At 40.2% G+C, this 24,632-nt stretch overlaps 1 protein-coding gene across 2 annotated transcripts; it reads left to right on the forward strand.

Moving 5' to 3' along the window:
* The first annotated feature begins 665 nt into the window (after positions 1-665).
* On the forward strand, positions 666-22,977 carry MRPS31 (mitochondrial ribosomal protein S31). 2 transcript variants are annotated; one of them, XM_074566772.1, is made up of 8 exons: positions 666-876; positions 3,834-4,124; positions 4,830-4,988; positions 9,838-9,984; positions 12,928-13,001; positions 17,336-17,479; positions 21,118-21,240; positions 22,630-22,977. In XM_074566772.1, the coding sequence occupies exons 1-7, from the start codon at positions 746-748 to the stop codon at positions 21,195-21,197; spliced, it is 1,026 nt and encodes a 341-aa protein (XP_074422873.1). In that variant the 5' UTR covers positions 666-745; the 3' UTR covers positions 21,198-21,240; positions 22,630-22,977. The 2 variants fall into 2 exon arrangements, with proteins under 2 accessions (XP_074422873.1, XP_074422866.1); XM_074566765.1 differs by lacking the exon at positions 21,118-21,240 and having other exon boundaries at positions 669-876.
* Positions 22,978-24,632: the final 1,655 nt, after the last annotated feature.

Genomic DNA, 24,632 nt, shown 5'->3' on the forward strand with positions numbered 1-24,632 from the left:
GCTGTAAAGGAATTTCCTTTAAAATGTCTTATAAAACAATTTATGCTCTGAAAGACAAGACCGTCTGTCCGTCAGAGGGATAACTTTGGTCTCCAGATACCATGGCAGCACAGTTCTGGATGCTGCTACCTGTTTTGTTTGTCTTCATCCGTACTGCTGACAAGTGGAAAAAAAGACTCGTTTTGGAACTTACATCTATGGAATCTATTAAATCTATTTCTTAAATATCAAGAAATACGTACTTAACGCTTAGGAAACTGGCGTGGGTGAGCCATCGTCCCACTGGAGCAGAACTGGTGTCCCTAACACAGTGCCAACTTAGTGAGTGTTCAGTAGTGGAAATAATAAGAAACGCCTGACTAGTGTGAACTTAATAAATGCATATATTTTTGTTTCCTCCACAAAATCATTAGAGTAAGTGCTTTGTGGCCCCAACTGAAGCCCTCATGGGCATCTCCTCTTCCCCAAGCATTGAGCGCTTCACAGGGGCCATCCCCAGGCTTGGCTTACGTGCAACTCCTGGCACCAGGTGAAAAATCTGTAAGCAGCTGGCTGCGACTGGGGTGTTTTGGCAGAGGACCAGGGCCCCTGCTCGCAGCCGGAGCCCGCACGGAGCCGAGTGGGGGCAGGCGGAACGCTGGTGCCCGGAACGCCGGGCGCCGCTCCCGTTCCCAGCCGGCAGCGCCGGAGGGACCGCGCACGGGGGACGGGCCGCCGCCGGTCGGGTCGCCGGGCCGCAGGCACCATGTGGAACCGCGTCCGGGGCTGGAGTGGCGCGGTCGGCGGCTCCTGTCGCCTCGCCGCCCGGCTCCTCGCCGGGCCAGCGAGCGGCCGGGAGGCGGCGGGAGCAGCGCGGCAGGCGGGGAGGCCGCACAGGTACCGTCGCCTCCCGTAAATCCTTTACCTGGGCGAGCGGGCGCCCGCCGGCGGCGGCGGCCGGGGGGGGGGGGGGCTGTTTGCCGGGTCACCACCCCCAGCCGCGGTTCTCTGAGGGGATGGGGTTTGCTGGGCTCCGCAGGGAAAGCCGCCACCGGTGGGGCTGGGCCCATCCTCCCTGGGCGGGGGTTGCCGCGCCGCGGCCTGCGCCCCGCCGGCGGGTTGCCGCCGTTGTCCTTGGCGTTAAACGTGTTTTTAGCGACTTTCTCCCGGGACCGTGGCGCCTGCATCGGGCGACGGGGCGCGGGGCCTGCCCGGTGCGCGCCGGCTGCCGCCCTGCCCCGAGGCTGCTCTCTTCCCGGGTGCCGCGGGGCTGGAGCCCGCTGGGGCGGCGAGCAGGCCGGGCCCGGGTCCGTCTGTCCGGCATTGACAGCGGTGGGCAGGACTCGTCGGGAGGGGGAAGTCAAATAGGGGGGAATGGTTCGGGCTGTGTTTCATTTTGCTTTCCTTGCTAGCCTGCGCATCAGCGCTACGGGCTCGGGGAAGAGTGGCTGGAGAGCTGCCCGGCGGAAAAGGACCTGGGGGTGTTTCTCGACTGCTGTCTGAATGTGAGCCAGCAGTGTGCCCAGGTGGCCAAGAAGGCCAACAGGAATAGTGTAATAGTGTGCTCAGCAAGACTAAGGAAATGATTGTTCCCCTGTACTCAGCACTGGTGAGGCTGCATCTTGAGTACTGCGTCCAGTTTTGGGCCTCTCACCACAAAGAAGACATTGAGGTGCTGGAGCGGGCCCAGAGAAGGGCAACGAAGCTGGTGAGGGGTCTGGAGAACAAGTCTTATGAGGAGCATCTGAGGGAGCTGGGGGTGTTTAGCCTGGAGAAAAGGAGGGTGAGGGGAGACCTTATCGTTCTCTACAGCTACCTGAAAGAGGGTTGTGGTGAGGTGGGGGTCGGTCTCTTCTCCCAAATAACAGGCGATAGGACAAGAGGAAATGGCCTCAGGTTGCACCAGAGGAAGTTTAGATTGGATATTAGGAAAAACTTTTATACGGAAGGGGTTGTCAAGCATTGGAACAGGCTGCCCAGGGAAGTAAGTGGTGGAATCGCCATCCCTGGAGGTATTTAAAAGACAGGTAGACATGGTGCATAGGGATATGGTTTAGCGACAGATTTTGTCAGAGTTACGTTGATGGCTGGACTAGATGATCTGAAAGGTCCCTTCCAACCCAGGTGATTCTATGATTCTGTCTGTGAGTGCTGTGAACAGCACTCCTGTGTGAGCCCAACAGAATTTTTGTACCAGCAGAGCTGTGCTGCCTGTTGTCAGGGGTACATGCCCAAAGCACTCTCCAAAAGTAGTATTTGGAAGTTCATTTTTGCTTTTATTAAAATACTTTTTTATGAATGAAAAATCAGTTGTGCCTGTATTTTTTTATTTTTTATTTCAAAGCTCCTTGATCTTTTTGAACAAGCTCCGATACTGTGCTAGCCTATTGTGTAAAGCGGGTTGGTTTCTTTTGTAGCAGTGTTTGCTTTCTAAGGCTGGGTGGGGTTTGTCTGACCAGAAGACAAACCCAATGGCAGGTGAAATACTATAATGCAAACTGCAATGTACTACTGACTTTAAATGTTTAAGCTTGCAGTCTTGGTGTGTTTTTTTCTGACACTGTAAGCAGAGATTTCTGAATGGATAAATACTTTTCAGGAGCATGCAGCCTGAATTAATGAAAAACATGTATCTGAAAGAGATCTGTGGAGAACAGCTGAATGTAAAACAGCAGGACTCCTACTGTCTTCTCAATAATGTGGTTCTGAAGCTTTCGTTAAATTTGCCTGTTGCTTCTCAACATCGAAATTTAGGGTTTAATGCTGACAATTTAATGCCAACAATTTATTAAGTGCAGACTGACTAAAGTAATAATGTGGTGCCTGTTGATAGAAGCAGATTTTTCTTTTTTAGCCAGAGAGAGGTGTGTATGAGGGTGGAAGGTATGGCAAAATTCCTTCAGATTTGTTGAAGTGTTTTAAGGTCTGTTGAAGTGTTCTATTTTGAATCAAAATAAATACTTGATCACAAGGGTTTTTTTTTTATTTTAATAACTTGAAAGTGATTTTTAAACGAAGAAGTACTTTTGAATTTAAAGATTATAACATTTCATTTTGGAATGTTAAAGAGAACAGATCTTTGAATTTCATGATAGTTTTCCCAGAGAATACAGTTGTATCTGTGTTGCAGCAATATCCTGAGCAGCTCCCTGCTGTCCCTGGCTTCACATCCTTACCTGTACTGTGTCAATTTTAACTTCTTTGCAGTGATGTGGTAAACTAGGTAGAGGAGCTGTTCCAGAGGGAAAAATAACCAAAATGACTGTTTTTGTTTCTTACTGAGTTATCTTGCAGCAGGATCCATTTCCCCATATGGGTGCACAAATGCTTGGCTGCTATATTGCAGGGCATAGCGTAAGGAAATGTGATCTGTAGTAGTGCCACATGTGTGAAACAATGTGAAGCTAAATGTGTGTGCACAGTCTTTTTTCAGCTGTGATCTCTTTGTTCCCTCATTTTAAGAGCATTACTGAGTTTTCTATAGCACTAATGAATTTGATTATCAGGTGCCAGTAGATTCGAATGCCCAGTCTGCTACCTAATGCAGGGATACTTTAAAAGTTTGAAGTTCATAAATTAAGCACAGTTTATTTGTGGAGGTAATAAAGTTGTTTACGTGATTTTGGGGAGGAGGAAACCATAAATAACCAAGAGTTTTAAATAGTGCCCTAGTCTGTCTCAAAAGTCGCAAGGTTCTTGATGTGTACTTAACATACTCAGCTTGTACTCAACTAGGCCTAGACAATTGTAATTAAATTTTTTTTGATAGGCTTAAAAAATTCAGCCTTGGACCCTATTTGTAACTTCTGTTGTTTTTTTTTTTTTTAAAAAAAACAAACTTTTTGTATCATCAGCAAAATACAGAAACTCTTCAGCACAAGCAGCGTGCTGTCTACTGAGAAAGATGAATCTACCGCTTCCAAAGACAGCACCACTGAAGTGTCATCAAAGAGTCAGGAGAGCGCAGCAGAAACACCAAAGCAGAAGTTGTTAGACATTATTGGTAATATGAAAGTAGAAGTGACCTACAGGAAGAAACTCCAACAGCTAAAAGCACGTGAGATCAAAAAGCAAGCCACAAACAAGCTGGAAGGCCCAGCCAGTGAAGGTACTGTGCTTCAGAAAGCTACAGAAGACATCCAGCGGTAAAGTATAACAAACACTTTTTTATCCCCTTTTCTCCTTTTTTCAGATTTGTTTTTTTCATTATCTAGGAAAAAATAAAGCATGAAGTGCCATTTCCAAGTATGGAAAAGGAGCCTTGTAAGGGGATGTAATGTAGATGTAGATTGCAGTAAGTCATGGGAGAATCTGGACAGAAGCTGTTGTATGCTTTCTACGGGATGCTGCCTTTTTCTGCACTGGGACTCTTGAGAGGTGGCACTAGCATCTGCCTGTGGAAAGTTACTTTAATGGGAGAGGGGAAGTAATATGCGGGTAAAATACAATAAAACTGAGGAAAAAGGGGGAAAAAATGATTAAGAATGGCATCATGATTGTCAAGTCTTGCTGGTGGCTGCCCTCCACAATGTGTTACATCATGTTTATATCCCTGCAGGTCTACGTTGCCTGTAGTCTTCAGAGCTTCACGTCCAAGGGGCTGTGCAGTGGTGTAGGGCTGCAGTTTCCCCGAGTTTGAGAAAAAGGGCTTGTCAGTGGCATTTGGCAGTTGATGACTATGCAACATAGGGCAAACCTGGCTGTCCCTCTGGCCACCCCCAATTGGGATAATGTGTAACTGTAACTTCTGAGTTATTAAGACATAAAATGACAGTACAGAAATGACAATTTAAATATACTAAGCCTTTTTTTTTTTTTTTTTATTTCCATATCTGTTGCGTCTCTTACAGAGGCAAACCTTTAAATCCAGAACTGGTGGAGGCTGTTTCTGCAGTTGCGTCTTCCCTACCACACAACAAGAAACAGACAGAATCAGAACTGCTTGCACAACTAAGACGACATGAAGAAACCACAGAAAAACAGAAGAAGGGGGGAACTATTAACATACGGTCTGTATATTGAATTTTATTCTCAATAATTTTCGAAATTCTGATTTTGCAATGTCATCTTGAAGGTGGATGGGTTCTGTGTTGGAAAGATGGCCGTAAAAGACACATTTGGACAGGTTATCCTCGGAATTAATGAATAATGGGAACGTCATTGGTCTGGTTATAACAGACTCCCTAAATTTTGCCATCCTCGTTCTAAAATGGTTTTGCAGAAATGGAATTGTTTTCCTGCCTAGGATCATTACTTTCTTGGACAGGCTAGCAAAATAACAGATTTTTTTTTTTTTTTTTTTTTTTTTTTTTAAGCTTCCGAAATTCTCACACAATGGATGGGTTTGTAGAAGTTTCAGACGTTCTGTCTGGACTGGTGGATTTTCATGACAGCTCTGCATAGCTGAACTAGAGCAGCTCTATTTATAACCCCACCCTTCCTTTCAAAACTTTCCAGTCAACCCAAGAAACTCATCTCTTGGCTTAACTCCGTTTCCAGTGTGGCTTTCAAACAGATGAGAAACATTTGTTTGGAAACGGAAACAGTTGTGCATACTGCTCTTTTGGACGATGGTTAAAGACAGTTTTTTCGTTTTCTTTTTTTAAGCTAGTATTCAGATACCTACTCAGAAAATAAGGCATTAAATCCAGGTGAAATGCTGAACTAAACAGAAAATTGGATCTTCAGCAAAATAGGAATGTGGAATCTTTATTTATAGCTGTTTGTGTTGTGAACTGCAAGGTGCTTGTCTTAATTTATTCTGTGAAAATGAATTTGTCCCAAACTAGGATTTAAGTTTGGCCCATTTTTGTATTATTATTTGTAGGTTGCTCTAGGGATCAGTAGAGTATTTGCTTTGTATGTTTATCAATGAGCTGCAAACAGTAGTCAACAAACTAGGGATGTTTGTGGCTGATGTCTGCCTTTATGTGAGTGAAAACTAAGGAAGGATGTTACAGATGCTTGCAAATAAATCGTGTTAGATGGTTGGAAATAGATTGGGAAGCGTAATGCTCAGTGAGTGACTTTGTTAAGCAAAATGCATGTTCTTCAGAGGTTGTGAAGGGAAAAGGGAGAAACTGTGCAAGTTTCCCTTTTAGCCTGTATTTATGATTCTTTCTACCAAGAGCTCTAATGGTGGTTGTGGAGAGCAGAATGAAATTCTCTCCAAACATGTGAAGTCTGTGCTATTTGAGGAGGAAGCGTGGTTTTAGGTAGTACGCGCAAACATCTCCAAAGGCTGTGTGTGTGCTCAGTTTTCATAATGTCTTCTCGGCCTGAATATAGGAGATGTCAAGAACTTGACAGAACCTTATCTCTCCATGGGCTTTTGGAGCCAAAATGAGTAGCTTTCAAGGTCAGACATCTGTTTGTTTTATGTAAAATTGATGTTTTTCTGCGTTTTCTGGGTGGGTTTTTTTGTGTGCAGTATTACCAAAAAACCTAAGAGACACTTCTTAATATAGGGGGAATAAATAAGGAATATATTACCTAAAGAATATATTCATTCAACTATTAATTTCCAGTGAGGTTGTTCCATCTCTGTCACTGGGGTTTTTAGAAGAGCAGAGTACACAAACATCTTAATAATAGCATTGCTTGTGGGTGGCCAACTTAAATGTAATTAGGACCTACTTCAATTTCTGATAAGATGTTGGAGGACTGTACTGACACTGACTGAGCTAATACATGCAGTGGCTAACCTCGCGTGCTCCTGTACGTGTTCCTTAAGGTATAAGAAACAAGGGCTATTCCTTAAGGTATAAGGAGCAAGGGCTGTTCGGTAAGGTATAAGGAACGTGGCAACAAGGGCTTGCTGTCCTTACAACCCATTGCACGTTCCCTGAAGAACCTACACAGATTTGGCTCTGTGGAAGAAAGAAGGCATCTAAGGAAGTTGTAGTCTAAGCAAAAAGGCTTTTTTCTATTGAGAGGTTAAATTCTTCAGAAATTAAAAAAAACTGAAGTCCCTGCAACTGTATAGCACTGCTGTATAGTTGATCGATTGGTTAAGATGTGCTATTACAATGGCTTATAACATGCTTGTGTGCGAATCATTATGGTTAGAAAAATGCATTTTCCTCAACCAAAACCAGCCGTTTTGGTTGGCTAGGAATGTCATGGCTGGCTTGCTCTGTTTTGAGTTGGCAAGTTCTACTTCCTGAGGCAGCTTTGTGAACTATCTTGCTTCTACCTGGGAATATATGTTTGGGTTTTTTTTAATTATGTGCTGAAAAGTTCCATTTTCTTCCTTAATAGCTAGGTGACAGTTTGAAACTCTATCAATGGATGAGTTTTCTAGAAAGACCAGCAATCCCTGCTGATGTTGATGACTGAAAACTTGGTTAATAGTAACCTTTCACAGTTAGACTTTGAGGTGAATGTGGTACTTTTGGCTTTCTGATCAGTGTTAAAACTGTTGATTTTTAAAAGTCCAGCAGAAGGCACTAAAATGCTTTTTAATATATTAGAAAGCAATTACATGATTATTTTGTGTTGATTTGTGTTTGACAACAAGAGAATACAGGCAACTTAACTTTCTATTTTTTTTCCATAAAGGTTTTCCATTCAATATACTGACACATTTTAAAAGACAGTATACACACCTCCATTATTTAAAACTATTTAAAAATGAGATACCTGCACAAGCAGCAAAGCCATATAATGCTCAACTGCAAAACATCAGATGCTGCTATCGAGATTTATGAAGGTGTGAAATAAATTGTATGTTGTCTGGATCTCTTGTTCCCAGAATTGTGGCATGGCCTCCAGAGGTCACTGTTGTATGCAGTTGTCTCATCGCCGTGTTTTGTAGACAGCGTGAGGACAGCGTGTTCGCTAGGAGGGGAAAATATTAACAATACAGGAATTTAGTTTTCTCAGCGTGGGATGAAGTTTCACTCAGTGGAAATTACAACAGCACTATACCAAAATAAAATCTGCAGTATTACAAGTTGAAATTTCAGCTCCTGTTTTGGGTGAAGGAGTAGTAAAGTAGTTCAGAGCTTAGACTAAAGTATATCCAAAGCTCCTTGGGTCTCTGTTTTTAATGTTAACCATTATTGATTGGTGATGAGGAAGGAGAGAGAATCTGTTCTTGTTACAAAAGCTCTACCTCTTCCCATCTCTGGAAAGCAGAAGTATCTAGGAGTTTATTTTTTTAGCCCCATGTTGTGACATGGGGTAATATGTCATATCTAACCACTGCAGGTACACTGGGGTTGGAGTATGAAGTTGTAAGCTGATGTTTCTAATTACAAAAGACACTAAAAACATCTTTGTAGTTTTATTTTTAGTTAATACAGGGGCACTTTTAATGATGGAGTGATGAGCATTGCTGCCAGAAATGTTCATATACCAACGATGGGGTGACATTAGGACTTTTCAGTGAGAATGATACCATTGACTGCATGTCCTGATAACTTGGTAGCATAGTTTGTCCAGACCTGCTGTGCAAAACCACAAATAAATCAGTGTCGGCTCTAAGAAGAGCTTCTCCGAGGAAGCCTGATCCCCCTGTAGCACAGGAACACTCCAGCCTTGTAGGCTGCAGCCAAGCCAAGCGGTTGGGCTGGGCCACGTGTGACCTTAGGAATTATGTCCCCTTGACACTCAGAAGTGTGTCAAGCCTCCCAACACCAGCTCAGTAATGCCAGTAGGCACTTCATAGAGTAATTTCTAGTGTGAGATACGCAACTAATCTGAGGTTGTTTTTTCTTTAAAATGAAATGAGTTAAAACTTTTCGGATGCCTTTCTTTCAGAGTAGGTACTTGAAGCGCTGTGCTAGTCTTGTTCTGCCATCCAAAACCACATCTAAGACCGAAGAGGAATCCTACTGTTGCTGTGGCAATTAGCTTTTACAATTTTCCAGAAGTATTTCTTCCTTGTGAATAAAGTCTCTTGACTTAAGCTACTAAAAACATAGTTTGAACTTCATTCAGATTTTCATAAAATGGCTATGCAGTGTTTTTGACTCGGCCTATTTTGTTTTTTGAGACTGTACTTATGTTTTAAAATGTGAGCGTTGCAAACTTGTATGACTGTGTGTTACTGGCGGCAGTTGGGTGGAGAGGGTGGCTGTGAGGAACAGTTACCAGCTTGGTCTTTACCGACCATCACTTACCAGTTAAGGGGACTAATGGGCAGAGGCAGCAAAGTGGTGTGTTTTGCCCTTTGCATGCAGAATGAGCTGCAAATCGCGTCAGAAGAAGTCAGAGCATTTGTTCTTCACGTATGATTTTTGACTACAGAATTATGAAGAAAGATGTCGTCTGTTAATGCCGTAATATGATTACACAACACAGCAGATTGCAGTGGATCAGGAAAGGTGACCTACTTATTAGGGTGGCATGATTGACCCATGTCAGCTGATGTGTGAGGGCGAGCTTCCTTTTGGTCCGCAGCAGCACAGCTCTGTCCCTGGGCAGTGCTGGCTCCTGTCCAAAAACCTGGTGATTTTTACCTACCTATTTCAGCGTATTCTTTGTATCCAGACAAATTCCTCATTTACTTAAACAGAACACCTCTAACGCACTCTGTGAATATTGGCATGCAGATATATGAAATTTTTCTTTTAGTTGGAAACTAAATAATTTCAAAGAAAGCATTCACTGTAGATTTAGTAGGCTGAAATAGCACTTTTCATTTAATCTATACAGAATGTAACAGCTGAGATGGTTTAAAAAGTAAGACTTGAATGATAACTTAAAAATGCATGTATTTTGTGAGGAATGTGTAATTCTATTTTATAGAGGCTTATGAAAACAATTGAGAGTAGAGTTTCTGGTTGATACATGTGACAAATTTCCTTGCTTTGTTGATCTGTTGAGTTCTTACATTCATGTTTTTAATTTCAGCAAAGTTATTTCAGAAATGTCAGTTAAAAGGCAGTCCCCAGCTGAGAGAGGTGTGAGGATATCCAGTCGCATTTCCTTGGAGTTGGATGAGGATGGTCGAAGAATCAAGCCTGGAAGATTGTCATCCCAGTCGTTTGATTCCAGAAGGTATTTTTGTTGTGTTCCCTTCCAATAGAAGGAGCATGCAGAAAATTAACAATGGATAATATTTTAGATTTAGTTCTACGTATTCATGTCACCACAGTACTTCAGAGCTTAAACAAATTACTTAAGTATTTTTGAAAAAAAGTGCTGTTAATATTGAAATAAACTTCTGTGAGAACACATCAGTTAATGTTAACCAGCTAATCAAATAATGTGCACTTTTTAATATCAAATTTTAGATAATTAAAAATATTTGGTGCTGCAATGTAATTGTGTTTGTTTTAACTAGTTTAAATTATTCTCACGCATAGTATGATTTTATATCACTTTTTGGGAAATGGAGGCTTTGGAGGCTTGGTTTTATCTAATGGAAAACTTTGATAAATGTTCTATGTTAAAGGATTTTTTTATTTTTTACTATCTTGTTGCAATTGGTAAGTCATTCTGTAATTAATATCTCTATTGTCTGTGACATTAGAATGGTTTATGAAATTAACTTTATCATTTATATGATGATTTCACAGTCCTCCTTAAATTTATCTCACTGCTGTTTATGTGGCCAGTCTATTCCTTAATGAAGTAAAGATGCTCTTAAATTTCCATTTATTTATTTTTTTAACTCCCATAAGCTATGCATTCTTGCCTGTTGTCTTTTGATTTTCCCATGGCAGCTCATCATCGCATTCCTTTTCAGTATATCCTTTCTCTAGCAGTTCCGTTTTTAGTAAGATTAACTTTTCTAATCATTAATTTAATTTGCAAATGAATCCCCTTTTCTTGGGGTTAGGGTCTGGAACTTGAGGGAGTTGTTTGTGATTAGATGGATAATGCTCAAGGCAGAATTTGGATAACTAAGAAAAAAAAAAAGGCATAAATTTATGGGTAAGTAGTTGTACAATATTCTGCCCTCTTTGGCAGAGACATCTATTTCAGTATATCATAAACAGAGAGTTGTGACTTTCCATAAGGAACAAATTGTAACACATGCATTGAGCCATGTGGATCACCCAGAAACCTCAAGGATGTGGCTATAGCCAGTCATTAGAAGAACTTTGCTTGCTTGCTGAAATGTCTCTGAGTGACTTCCTTGTTCTTGAACTATCAAACTGTTAAGGTGTCTTAGGGAAGTATCTCTTGGGCCTCTTCAATGTTATAAGGCCAGCAAGCAGTGTTTTCTTTTCCTGATGCAAAGCTCATAGAAAGTGCGAGAGGGGCTTCTTGTAATGGAAATTGAAGGGAAGAAGTGGAACAAGGTTCTAGACTAAGCCCTCCTGACATAGATATTTCTGTCCTGAGCTGCCAGTTTGAGGAGCAACGGAACTGACTTCATTGTCAGGGCTGAATAGCTCTATAGATATTTTTAATCTGGGGATAATTACCAGACAGAGTTGGTAGTCACATGAAAGTAATTTTGTTATTAGACTGTGATTCTTGCCTGACTATGAGAAATGCTTTCTTTAAGGTGTTGGATTAAAAGTTTTTCAAAGTTTGAAAGAATAGAAATAGTACAATCTAGAAGTATAAACTGAAAACCTGAGCTTTTCATTTATTAACATACTGCTAAGGAAAGTGAATTTCACATATGTTTGAGAACATTTATTAAATTTATGATATCTGAGAAGCTGTCTCACCCTCTTTATGTGATGAAACTGTACTTGGTATATAACTTCAGGAATAGTACCTTAAAATAGTTTTTAAAATCCCTGTAATGAGCAAACTGTCTCCAGTTTCAGTCCTAAGTTTCCTCCTGCATCCCTGAAAATCTAACTGGTATTCTTATCTATTGATAATATGAAAATAATGGGTTAGGAAGAATATCTAAGTTCAAATAGAGTTAATAGATTTCAATGAGTGATGTTGCTTTATAGTAATTTGAACTAGTAATTTTCAAATAAATTTTCTTCCAAGTCATGCTTGTATCTTCGGCCAACGTTACTGGGAGTTACACAAAGATAGGAAAATATAATCCTAAATCAACATTCTTTTAAGGCTGTGTAGTTAGATTGCTCTGTGCTGAAATAGATCCAGGGTAATTACATCAGTAAAATGTAATATGACAAGCGCAGGTTTGCAGAAGTAGCTGTGGCCATCAGAAATCTGCAGTAAATCCAGAGAGGTGAAATTTTAAGGTCGGGAAGGGCAAGTTTTCCAGGGTAACAGTGAATATGTAATAACATAAAGTAGGAATTATTAGAATTTCAGTGGAAACTTGGAAGATTGTGTGATTAAAAGAATCATTTGTTCACACGCTCAGTGTGTTCTACAGTAAAAGCATTGATTTTTATTTTTTTCCATTTATAAAAAAAATTTGATTACTTGTTGAACTCATGTATTTTTTTTCTTAGTATAGGCTTATGCTAAAGATAAATATGATTAAAAATAGATGGTCAGAGAGACCATCAAGGTGATGCTTTTTAAAATATATCATACAGATATACTTTGAGTGTTTGCCATGTGGCAGAGGAGGTGGCTGTGTAATCTTCCAAATAGGCTATTTATGATAAAGCAGGAATTGTTTGATTTAGCTGTGATTTTTCTTTTCCTGAATTGTGCAATATTTTTTACAGGGAGAAAAGCCCAAATCACCAGATTCACTTTTTAGTTGCAGCTTTGTAAATTTGCTTGAGTACTGTGGTTTCATATGGTTTAGCTTTGTTCGGGTTCCTAAATATTTCAGTAAAAAATGGCTGCAAATATAATGTTTGATTTATGCTCATTCTTTCACACAGAAATGTTTTGGGAAGCTCTGTTACAGATGAATAATAAAGTCATAAACACTTTCTGGTTAAAAGCCTGAGGATTTAGTGAGAGTCACTATCTCATTATTTTTTTTTCCTCCAGAGATCTGTTAGTTCATGAGAATATTTTGTGCTTTTAAATTTGTTATCTGGCAATGTTGTGAAGTGTTGTGAAATACTAAATATCATTTTTCTTTTTTGTTTGTAGAAGTCTCAAAGTAGGAAGGAGGCTTAATATATTCACTAAGGCTTCTAAAGAAACAGAAAACGCACTGAAAACAGGTTAGTGGAAATTCAATAATGAAAAACTCAGTGAAGCCAAGTTCTGAATTTTTCGAATATCAAGAGATTCACTGTTGCGAAGGAGACTGATGACCTGTTAACTTCCTGCTTTCAGACCTATAAAACAATAAATACTTTAATGTATCTCTGTTTTTTAGTGAGCAAAACTTCCATGCAGTGTAATAGATTATTGTTTTCTGTACTAATCAGGACATTCTGTTACTGAACTTGAAGGATAAAACTGGCTTTTTGTCGCTAAGGCCGCTCTTTCTTCTGTGAGTGTAAACCAGCCTGGAGAATGGGTACATTTCCCCCAGTAGCTTATTTGATCAAGTTGCAAACTTGCTGCATTCATTTTATGGCAAAGAAACACAAGGCTGTGATCCCAGGGAAACAAGTGTGCTCTACAGGTGGCTAAGCATAAGTGGGGTTGGAAAAAAACCCAGGACCACGGCGTTCAGTTGCTTTGTGGCCTTCTCTTTTTTAGTGTTGCATATGTAGCTTGAAAGATCCTCTAAGTGGCTGACAAACAATGCTTTTCTTTACCTACTGTAAAGCTCTTCATATACATTTAGAATCATAGAATGGTTTGGGTTGGAAAGGACCTTTAAAGGTCATCTAGTCCAACCCTCTGCAATGAGCAGGGACATCTTCAACTAGATCAGGTTGCTCAGAGCCCCATCCAACCTGACCTTGAAAGTTCTCAGGGATGGGGCATCTACCACCTCCTTGGGGAACATGTTCCAGTGTTTCACTACCCTCATTGTAAAAAATTTTGGCCTTATATCTGGTCTGAATCTACCCTGTTTTAGTTTAAAACCATCACCCCGTGTCCTATTGCAACAGGCCCTACTAAAAAATTTGTCCCCGTCTTTCTTATAAGCCCCCTTTAAGTACTGAAAGGCCACCATAAGGTTTCCCCGGAGCCTTCTCTTCTTCAGGCTGAACATCCCCAACTCTCTCAGCCTGTCCTCACAGGAGAGGTGTTCAATCCCTCTCATCATTTTTGTGGCCCTCTTCTGCACTCACTCCAACAGGCCCATGTCTTTCCCATGCTGAGGGCTCCAGAGCTAGACACAGTACTCCAGGTGGGGTCTCACCAGAATGGAGTAGAGGGGCAGAATCACCTCCCTTGACCTGCTCACCGCACTTCTTTTGATGCTGCCCAGGATACAGTGGGCTTTCTGGGCTACGTGCGCATGTTATCGTCTCATGTCCAGCTTTTCATCCACCAGTACCCCCAAGCCCTTCTCATCAGGGCTGCTCTCAATCTCTTCATCCCCTGGTCTGTATTGATACTGGGAATTGCCCTGACCCAGGTGCAGGACCTTGCACTTGGCCTTGTTGAACCTCATGAGGTTCACACATGCCCACTTCTCGAGCTTGCCCAGGTCCCTCTGGATGGCATCCCATCCCTCAATGTGTCAACCACACCACTCAGCTTTATGTCATCTGCAAATTTGCTGAGAGTGCACTCAATCCCACTATGTCATTGATGAAGATACTAAACGGTACTGGTTCCAATATGGACCCCTGAGGGACACCACTTGTCACTGATCTTCATCCAGACATTGAGCCATTAACAGCTACTCTTTGGATGTGACCATCCAGCCAATTCCTTATCCATCAAATATACATGCCAAAACTCATGTAAGATAAAACCAAAAAACAGTGGCAGAACAGGTATGACCCACCTTCATAGTCACTGAATGACACAGCTCTGCAGGAACAGTCTTAATGCTACATAACGGGGATAGCCTTCATGCACGAAGACTTAGCTCTACTACAGACTGGGTTTTGGCTAAGAGTATGTGAATATGGGCAAGTCACGTAAAGAACTCCCTCACTTTTCTTTCTGAACAGTGAAGCTATGCATTGTTAGCGCTGATCTTCAATATGCTCATTTGCCTGACCTATTCTGAGGCCCTTTGGGAAAAAAAAAACTTTATTCCAGTGTAGTGACTTCAAACTATGTATAAACCCAGCAGCTGCAGAAGAAATACTATTTCTCTCTGATATCTTAGAAAATGATATGTATTTGTTTCTGCTTTCAGAGTAGGACTGTTAGTTTTTGCCAGATTCTAGCTGAGTAGTTTTCTGCTTTTTTTTTTTAATGCTTGAAACAGCAGGGAGAAATTAATTTGTTTACTTAATTTCTTTAGTAAAATGTCAGATAGTGCTCTTTGCATATTTCCAAGCAGCTGTGAGCTTTCTGAATGCAGCCACCTCTGTGGTGGACGTGTTAAAGTTGCTTATTAGAATGGAATTCAATTTGTTGGTGTTTAAGATGGCTATTTTCCTTAAAACTGGTCCATTTTACATAAAAAATCATAATGAATGATGCAGCATTTGTTTTTAGCTATCTTGACAAATGTGATGTTCAATTAACTGGCATTTGAGTTGAATCAAATTTACTCAGGTAAAATGGTGAGAATTTAACCTTTCCCTTTTGCATGAGCACAATGCAGACGCAGTGGCACGTAGTCGTCGCCCTTGATAAAAAATTGACACTTTTTTTTTTTTAACAAAAAACTGGAACGTGCACAAATTGTGTAAGAGAGGACTTTATTGGATTTGTAATTAGCTATCAAGAAGTAAGCTTCTTTCAGCTTTTTATGTCGTGTTTCCTTGTTTGAGTCCAGGTAGCTTTGAGGAAATCTACAATATATTCTAAGCCAGGAAGCTTGTTACTTGGCTTACTGACTAAGCCTAATGACACAAAAATATTTTTGCATTAATCTCAGGAAATACCAGTGTGATACTTGATACTTTGATTCATTTGCTTTCACTTTCTTGGCTTATACTAGTGGAGATAATGAGTTAAAATATTGTTTATATATGGCGGAAAAGCAAGTTCTGTGTTATATATTGAATATTTATTTTGAAAACCTGAATGTTAACTGGAAAGTAAATTGTCATCCTGAAAAAAATATTCATAACTATTAACATAAAATATCAGTAACTGGTAACATAAAATATCAGTAGTATTTTCTGTTTCGCAGAGGTGAAAATATAATGTTTATCACCTTTACTGCAGGCTTGAAAAAATGAGTTTCTACTCTCTTTTATTAGAAGATTTATTAATAATGCATTATTAGAAGGTATTCTAAGATGTGGACAATAATTTCATTCTGTTGTGGTTTCTCTTGTTGTCTTTTATCTGTATTTTATTCCTGCCTCCAGCCCTCAAATCAAAGTAGGCAGCTAGGGAATATAGTTCTGGAAATTTCCCTGCTTAGTAAGAAATCATTCGAAAAAGTATCTTCTGATTTAACACAAAAAATGAAAACAATTTCCAGTATGTAAAAAATACTGTTTGCCCTTTCATCTTATTTTTTCTTAAAGGAGAGGGGTGATTTTTTTCTTTTTTTTAAATCCAATTGTGTTGTAAGACACTGAGCCAAAGATGAAATTATATCTTAGTTTTAAATACTTAAGACTTATGAGTAGTAAAAGAATTACTGATTGGCCATGATCCCCCTCAAATGGACTGTAACATTTGAATTCACATCGAGATCTCTGTTCCGAGGAGCGTCGGGTGAATTGATAACAGGGGGAGGCAAGAAAACAAAGGGGAGAGCGACTTAAGCCAGCTGATGAGGCGGCAGCCCAAGGCACTCCCAGCGGTTCCTCCCTGTCCTGTGGTAACAGCTTGTTCCCTTCTCTTCAGCAATGCGGTTCAGTCTGGGCTCCTGACCAGTTCTCCTGGGTGGAGGGGCAGGAACTCCTGCAGAATAACTCTGCTGCCATACGAGTACACTTTGATTAAAAAGAAAAAAAAAAAAAATTACACGCATCAGGAAAGATGCATCCCTAAAGGGACTGTTTGGCTTTGGGAGAAGTATAGGAAATCAGGGTTTCTGAAGCCCAAGAGACAAAAACTGTGACAAGTAGGATTGCTGGAGAAGGAATTGCCATCATTTATAGATTGAGTTGTCTCCCTGAAGGAGAGTGTAGTTGTGAAGTACCTGAAAACTCCTGTACTAAGCAAGATTCCTTTAGCCGAGTGCACCAGTCAAGTTCAGAGTTTGTCGTACGTACAATTTGTGAAAGACAAAAAGGAAAAATTAAATTCCTGCTCTGTGTGAAAGGCTTAAAAATAAATTGTCCCCTAGGAGTTCAGAATACATTTTCAGCAGACATTTGAGAATTTAATGGACTTTTGTTTCAACAGGGAGTTCTCATTTGAGAAAAGCGATGCTGGCATGTAAGGTAGAAAAACTTGCACAGCTGAAAGTATTAGTCTCTGTAAAGGTTAACGTTAAAGGACTTTGTTTTAGCTCATGAGAAGTCTTTGGCATGCTGACAGATCTTTACAAAATTTCTTTTTTTAGTATCTTCACCAACAATATGGGATCTGGAATTTGCGAAGGAGATTGCAGCAATAACTGCACAGCCTCCCCGAAACGGTTTTGAGGAGATGATCCAGTGGACAAAAGAAGGAATACTGTGGGAGTTCCCAATTGACAACGAAGCTGGTATGTGTGCCATTAGCTTTTATTATCTGTCTATATTTATATCTTTTTGAGAATTAGAGCATGTTATGACCTTTGACTGCTTTAACGCAGTGTTTCAGCTATGAGTCATACATTTGATAGAAAACAAATATAACTTTCCAACTGTCCCAAATCAGAGATGCTTCAGATGAACTCATTCTGGCACTCTTCAGGTGAAGTCCTGCAGGTGGTTTGGCTGATATGAAGACTGGCTGCTGCCAAAAAGGGGAGAACTCCCTCCCTCCCTCCCTCCCTCCGCCCTGACGTTTTCAACACCAAAATGCCATTCAAGTCTATTACATAATACTTTTTACTCTGCAGCTTCTTTAAAGAAGCTTCTAGCAGAGTATGGGGAACCTTAAAACTACCGCGTGTGTTCTATAACGCTGATTCTGTTGTTTGGTGTGGCTCTCAGACCAAGTCGCTAGCCGGATCCTAATCAGCTATCTGCTAGTTCTATGTCTGTGCCGTCTGAGTGTTAAAACAGTTGTTTGTTTGCTCCCCTTGTTCTATCTATTTCATTAGAATAAACAGTCACAATATTCACCCACTCTGGGCATCTATCTTAACTAGACATCTTTGTGCACGGTATTTACTTTTATTACCATTTAAAAAAAAAACAACCCAAAAAACAACTCTGTGAAGTTAAGCCAGCAGAGAGAGAGCGAATGTTAAGAGAAGAACAACTATACAAAGCAAGTGTACACATTGGGAAAGGGGACTTCACAACTTCAGGGAGAGCTTGGCTGTGGGTTTTCTTTTCTAAAAGACTTTAAAGACATCAAAAAGAACTTCTTTAGAATGATTCAGTCACTGAAAGCAAAACAGGTTAGTATCTGAAGCTGGGAGTCTTTGAAAATCTGTCCTATACTGAGTTTCAAATTGCATAATGTAGTTCATTGTTTCTTAATTTTTATTCTCATCCTATTTTGGCAGTTTCTTCACAGAATTTAATCACTGCTCCCCAAATTGATCTGTTCCATCATGTAGAAATCTGAGTATACTCTAGTCATGTTTTTGCAAGCATAAAACCACTGCAGCCAATGGTTTTCCGTTGTTGTAACGTGGCTGGAACCCTGCTGTCTGGGGCCGTAAGTGGACCAGGCGTCTTTGGCAGCCAATGGTTTTTCTGTTGCAGCAATGCGACCGGAACTGTGCTGTCTGGGATGGGGTGGCAAATGGACAAAGAATCTTTACATATACTTAAACAAGAATCTTTATTGATTTGTCTACAAAGACTAGTCATGTGGAAAATTCCAGCGGAGCGTTCCAAAATCTGTCACCTCTCAGGTTGAAATATCAAGTCAGTAAATTCCATCCTATTCAAACTGCCAGCCACAGGCTGTTAATCAGATTAGATACATCAAAGCACAGTTAAAAGCTTGAGAATCTTGCTCCAATTATCTTAACATACTGTAATTTCAATGGCTCTGCAAAAGAAAGATGCCCCTTCCCGCTGTTAATTTTGCAGTTTTGTAACAGTTGTCTCCCTCAATAGAAGGACACGACCTCAGCTGCTTCTGTATCAAGAAATGCATGATTTTTCTTTTATGCCACAAGCATGTGGCTTTAAAAACATAAATGTAATTAAATTTTCTATTGAGGAAGCACGTATACTCAACTTTTACCATTATGAAAGCCTTTAAAATTTTAAATTAAATATAAAAAAAGAACGAAGACCACTTATAACTGTTTTTCTTGGCTCCAGAGCATCTCCCGTGTTCTTGTTAGAGTGCTTTACCAAGGCACATTGCTGTGCTTTGAGGCATTAGGGTATCGTTATTATTTTTAAAACTTCTCTGGCCTTGGTGCAAACATACGCAGATGCAGCTAGACGTAGTGGCTTGCTGCATTGTCCAGTAGCAGTCTTGTCCCCCTGACCCTTCTGCCCTGTTGTCTCTTCCTGCCTGCATGTCCCTTCCCTTATGTGATGCAGTTTATGTCACTGTTAGGCAGAAAACTACCTTTTTTTTCCTCTCTGTCTCTCCACTGATTAATTTTTACCAGATTAACAAACCATTGGTGTAGCTTGTGTAACATCTTTCTCACTCCTCCTACTTTCTGCTTGTCTCTTCTGCTTCTAGTAGCTTTACATCTGCTCCATGACTTGCCATGGTGAAAAGTTGGGAAAAATGTTGATTTCTGCCACTTTTTAATATTATTTCTGTGTATCTATGCCTTGATGACTCCAGTCCTGAGAAGTGCAGTTCTTAAAAAGGACGGTGGAGAGTACTGGTGCTGCTTTGCAGCAAATACTTCTGGTGGACAGAGATTGTTACAGCAGAAGCGACAGGCTTAATGGAACTCTCGGAAAATTAATGCCTCAGTTGCCGCTTATGGCTTCTGTAGGCAAAAGTTCACCAAGTCCTGTTCTGGCTGTTTTGCTGGGATGCTGTTCCCAGCAGAGAAGCATTGGATCGGTTTGCCAAGAGCGGTGGCAAAAGTTAGACAACCATTACAGAGGGGGTCACTTTATTAATTCTGGGTCTATTCTAGGGACCTACAGTGAGAGCATGATTTATGTCATTCTAAAAATCCTAGAATCATCACATTTTTTGTGTTGGAAAGGGACCTTCAAAGATCATCTAGACTACCCCCCTGCCATGGCAGGGACATTTTTCACTACATCAGGATACTTAGACATTCAGCAACGTTCCCTGTAAGGATGGACATCTGCATTTGAGATGTCGTCTTTAAGGCAAGATTAGTCATGTCTTGGAAGGGTTAGGGTCTCTAGTAGGCTAGAGAAATTCCCCAGCCTTTCTGTTTTGTAGTACGCAGGGGATTGGAAATAGGATGTTGAGAGTGGGTGACTTCTTTCTTTGTTAAAGAAAAGCCTCTGCTTTAGACTCCCACCATGCATGTTCTTTCAAATTAGGTTTCTGAGGACAGTGGAGGAGAGGCTGAGGGACAGGCTTGTTCTTCCCGTGCAGCAGGGGTTACGGTTTGCTGGGGGTGGGGGGAGTCACGCAAGCATATCTCATCTAATCAGTTCCCACCAGAGGTCTCAGCCTCTGATGCTTTGGGCAATTGTGGTCTCTTTTTGTGATGCACACTTTACTTTTTTGAGGACTGAAATATGTGGTCTAACTGAAATGTTTGGACTTAACACTTTATCCCCAAACCATATATCATGTCTTTGACAAATGGGAGATCAAAATACATGATGGAATATTTCCTTCTGACCTGCGTTTTTGTGATACTATAAATGGTTTAATTTCTTTTGGGTTAGAGATGAAAATTGGTGAAATATTAATTAGATATAATCTCTCCTGATACCCTGTGTCTGTCCCCAAAAGAAGAGCATCCAGAAGGCCAAATTTTACTGTCAGCATTATTCAGATTTTTTCAGTAGTGGGTTCATTGGTTTAGTCCTCTTGTATTTTTGTGACCAGCAAAAGTATGGAAATCTGGAAAGGATGTTATCTTGTGAAAGCATCCAGCAGCATCCAGGCATAGTGAGATTCCACCTTCCCTTAGTGGGGAAAGTCGGTGTGGGTAGTGTGGTAAAAGGATCATCTCTGTGCTTCTGTAAGTGAACACAGGTTTCCAAGCACGGCAGAAATATACCCTCTGAAGCTGACATGACTTTTTTTTTTTTTTTTCCTTTTAACATAAAGGAAAGAGAGCTTCTGAAGAAGGAAACATGCTTTCTTTTTCAAGGACAAGGGAGATAAATGTGGCATGTAGCTGGTATTGATACACTCACATATTTCTGGGAAGAATCTGGGGGAAAAATAAAGGTATTTCCCAGCTCCTTGAGATATTGCAGTACTTAAAGTTTAAAACAGGAAAGAAATAATGCAAACTTAACGAGTACAAGCTGTGAGACTTCTCCATCTCAGAGATGTGCATAATTTCTTCTCAAACTGTAGAAGCTGTAACACAGGAGGAAGCCTAGGACTGACATGGTTTAATTACTTGAATTTTAATACTCTTGACTTAATGTTGTGAAATAATATATCGTATCCTAGCTAGTATAGAAAAACACCTCTGTGGTATAGACTTCCCATTTTTGATGTCTGGAAATGTTCACATGCAATATTTTTTTTTCTCTAATAACAGATTTTTACTTAAAGGTGCAAATGTCACTTACAAATCTATAGCAAATTGGGATCGAATAAAAATTGTCCTGTATCCCTAATGGAAGAAAAATCTTTCAACTGCAGATCCCAGTTTGCCTTGGTTTTTTATCTCAGAATTAGGAACTGCGAAAGCAGCCTTTTTTGTCTGTATGTGGGAATTTGTGTTCTGAGTCTGTCTTGTGTATGCTAGCATCATAGTATGAACAACAGCAAAGGAGATCCACAGGAGAGAGAACAAAAATCTACCGTAGGATCTGAGCTGTGCTTGATTAGAGATCTACAGTAATCCCTTGTCCTGTGTTCCTGTGGATGCTTTTGAATGCATCATCTTTTGCACTGGTTACGACTTAAAAGTAGCAGCTGGTGAGATACACAACATTTTTACATCAGCATAAACGTACAGATTCAGAAACTGTTAGAAAAACAATTTTCTGTGCCCACCTGATAGCAATAGGCTGTTAAAGCCATGACTTGGAATGAACATGAAACTGTGTGTTAGCTCTTCAGGATTAGATACTTTATGAGGTTGCCTCATTTGTTCAAGACGAGCTTGTATTGTTTAGTCCTCTGCAGAATTTAGGCAACCAGTGTTTTCTTAAAGAATTTATTCAGAAAGTGTCCCCAGTCTAAAAGGTGGTGCCCATGATGATTCAAAATTTTCACATACTGAACAGCTTTTTAGCAAGAGGATTGATTTATTTTTTTGATTATTCCCCCTGCTCCCGCCCTGTCTTCAGCTTTCAGTAAGATTACCAGCCAGAAAGTTGATTTAAATATTAGATATTCATATAAATGAGAGCGCAAAATGGAAGTAATATGGTAGACAACAGGAGTATGATATATGCTGACATTTTTTTGTGTGGAGGGAGAAATTGCTGTCTTAAAATTCTGCAGTTTCTTCCACTTTTGTGTGGTTGGCTTGACTGCAGAAGAATTAAAAGGCACATTAATTTTACTAATTTAAGATTATTTGCAAACTATATCCTTATTTACTAATTTGCTGTTATATTATGATAATAACTGTCATTTTTTTGTCCCTTCTGTTAGGGATGGAGGATGATGCTGAATTTCATGAACATATCTTTCTGGAGAAACACCTCAAAGACTTTCCCAAGCAAGGCCCTATTCGCCACTTCATGGAACTAGTCATCTGTGGGCTTTCGAAAAACCCGTACCTCAGTGTTAAACAGAAGATTGAACATATTGAGTGGTTTCATAAGTATTTTGAGGAAAAGAAGGAACTTCTTCAAGAGATTTGAAACTGGGGAAAGTGCTTCACCTTGAAATGAAGAATCATTGCATCAAGATTGATGATTTCTTATCATGGAAATACTGTCAGTGCATAGTAATCGTGTGACCTGAAAGTTGTATTTTGAATAAAAAACTGAAAGGTCATATTTTCATGTGTCTATGTCCATGTATGTGTAGATATTTTTTGGCAACAAAAGAAGGAACTGGAAAGTACGGCTTTTGTAGAATGTCGATTTAAGATTTAGTTTATCAAAGTTGTTCTCTTTTAAATTTGAAACTAATCTTTTGACTATACAAAACTTAGATCTAATTCCACTTCCTACACCCTTCGCACTTGGTGTGTATCTTGACAGATCTGATCGTCTTTCCCAATCTGAAAACCTTGCAATGCTTCCTTTTTAAAAACTCCTGATACAGCTCTAATGTTGAAAAGCTGTTACTGAGATAGAACAGTTGATTTTGCTAATTCATTACATACACTGGTATTTGGATGGTATTAATCCTTCTTATCCTCCTTTCACTAATTATCTTTATTGGTTCATTTAAAATTTTTGGTAATGACTATGTCATTTGAATTGAATGCTTGTTAATTCATCTGCTCAATGAAAGGCTCTTGTATTCAGATGTGTGCACAGCATAATACTGGTGAGTTTATATAAAGTAATACGAGAAGTCTCTCTCCTACCATCCATGTACCCATTCTGAAGCTTTTGAACAACTTCACAGCATTCTTTGTTGTTTAAAAATGTGTCTGGTTGTCAAGTAATCCATGAAGTTCTGTTTCACTAGAGCAGGCGGTTTTACGATTACCACAATGTTAGGAGCTGAGGCCTTATCTCCTGCATCTGCAGGGCTAGAAAGAGGACTTGACGTTGCTGGCAAGGAGAGCTGTCACCTACCGATTGCCATCGCTTGGTGCCACTGCTCTTTTCTGTCTAGTCCTCGGATGTTGGTGAAGTGACTTCATATTTTCTAGATCATCCTTTATTCTAATGAAATGTGTAGGGTTCTATGAATCTATTAAGCAATTGCAATATATTTTACTTCAGTTATCTCCTTTTACATTTTCATCCAGAGTTACTTGGTCATTCAGAATCCTGGATTACGTCTCGCTGCTTAACTTTCCAGAGCGTTTCCAGCCTCGCATATTGTGTTCTTGTTCTCTCGCGTTCATTCCAACCACTTCAGCAGCTATTGGTCCTATAAATATGCCCCTGTCTTTTTCTCACGTTTCCTCGTAACTCAAGCAGGAAGGAGGAAGTTACGGAATGAAGGTAAAACTCTGGCTTCATATGCAAGCTGATTTTTAAATCGGAATTACAAGAAAGCAAATGTAAAAAAAAGAGAGTTTGTCTTTTCCTGTGAGTTGGAATATTGTTGCTGTGTTCTGCTCGCCTGCAGGACGTGAGTTTGCCTGGCTGGCAAAGGGCAAGGCTCAGGCTGTGGAAGGGAAAAGCAGCTTTTTGACTTTGTAGCTGTAAGAACAACAAGCTTCAAATTCTGCAGGAATTCTCAGAGGCTTCCTGGCTTCGGAATGGAGAGAGTGAGGATTATATCAAAGTATCTCCATTTAGTACTAGGATAGTTTTAATTAAATTCAATTTAATTGAATTCAGGTCAATGCCCAGGTACGTTTTACTTTCAAAACCACCATTCTTCCTACATTTCTACCAAACTGTGGTGCAGAGGCTGCGCTCTGCTGCATTTCAAGCCTTTTCTAAAACAAGGTACAGTGACTTTGAGTTCACCGCGAGCTTTTAGAAATAGCTCCTCTGTGGATTTGCGTCTAACCTCTGTTT

The sequence above is a fragment of the Larus michahellis genome, chromosome 1, assembly GCF_964199755.1.
Source record: "Larus michahellis chromosome 1, bLarMic1.1, whole genome shotgun sequence".
In the NCBI taxonomy this organism is placed as follows: domain Eukaryota; kingdom Metazoa; phylum Chordata; class Aves; order Charadriiformes; family Laridae; genus Larus; species Larus michahellis.

Excerpts from the sequence above, each read along its gene's own strand:
- MRPS31 (XM_074566765.1), top strand. The coding sequence starts at position 746 with ATGTGGAACCGCGTCCGGGGCTGGAGTGGCGCGGTCGGCGGCTCCTGT. Across the intron at positions 877-3,833 it reads CAGGCGGGGAGGCCGCACAG|CAAAATACAGAAACTCTTCA; the intron begins GTACCGTCGCCT and ends TTGTATCATCAG. Across the intron at positions 4,125-4,829 it reads GCTACAGAAGACATCCAGCG|AGGCAAACCTTTAAATCCAG; the intron begins GTAAAGTATAAC and ends CGTCTCTTACAG.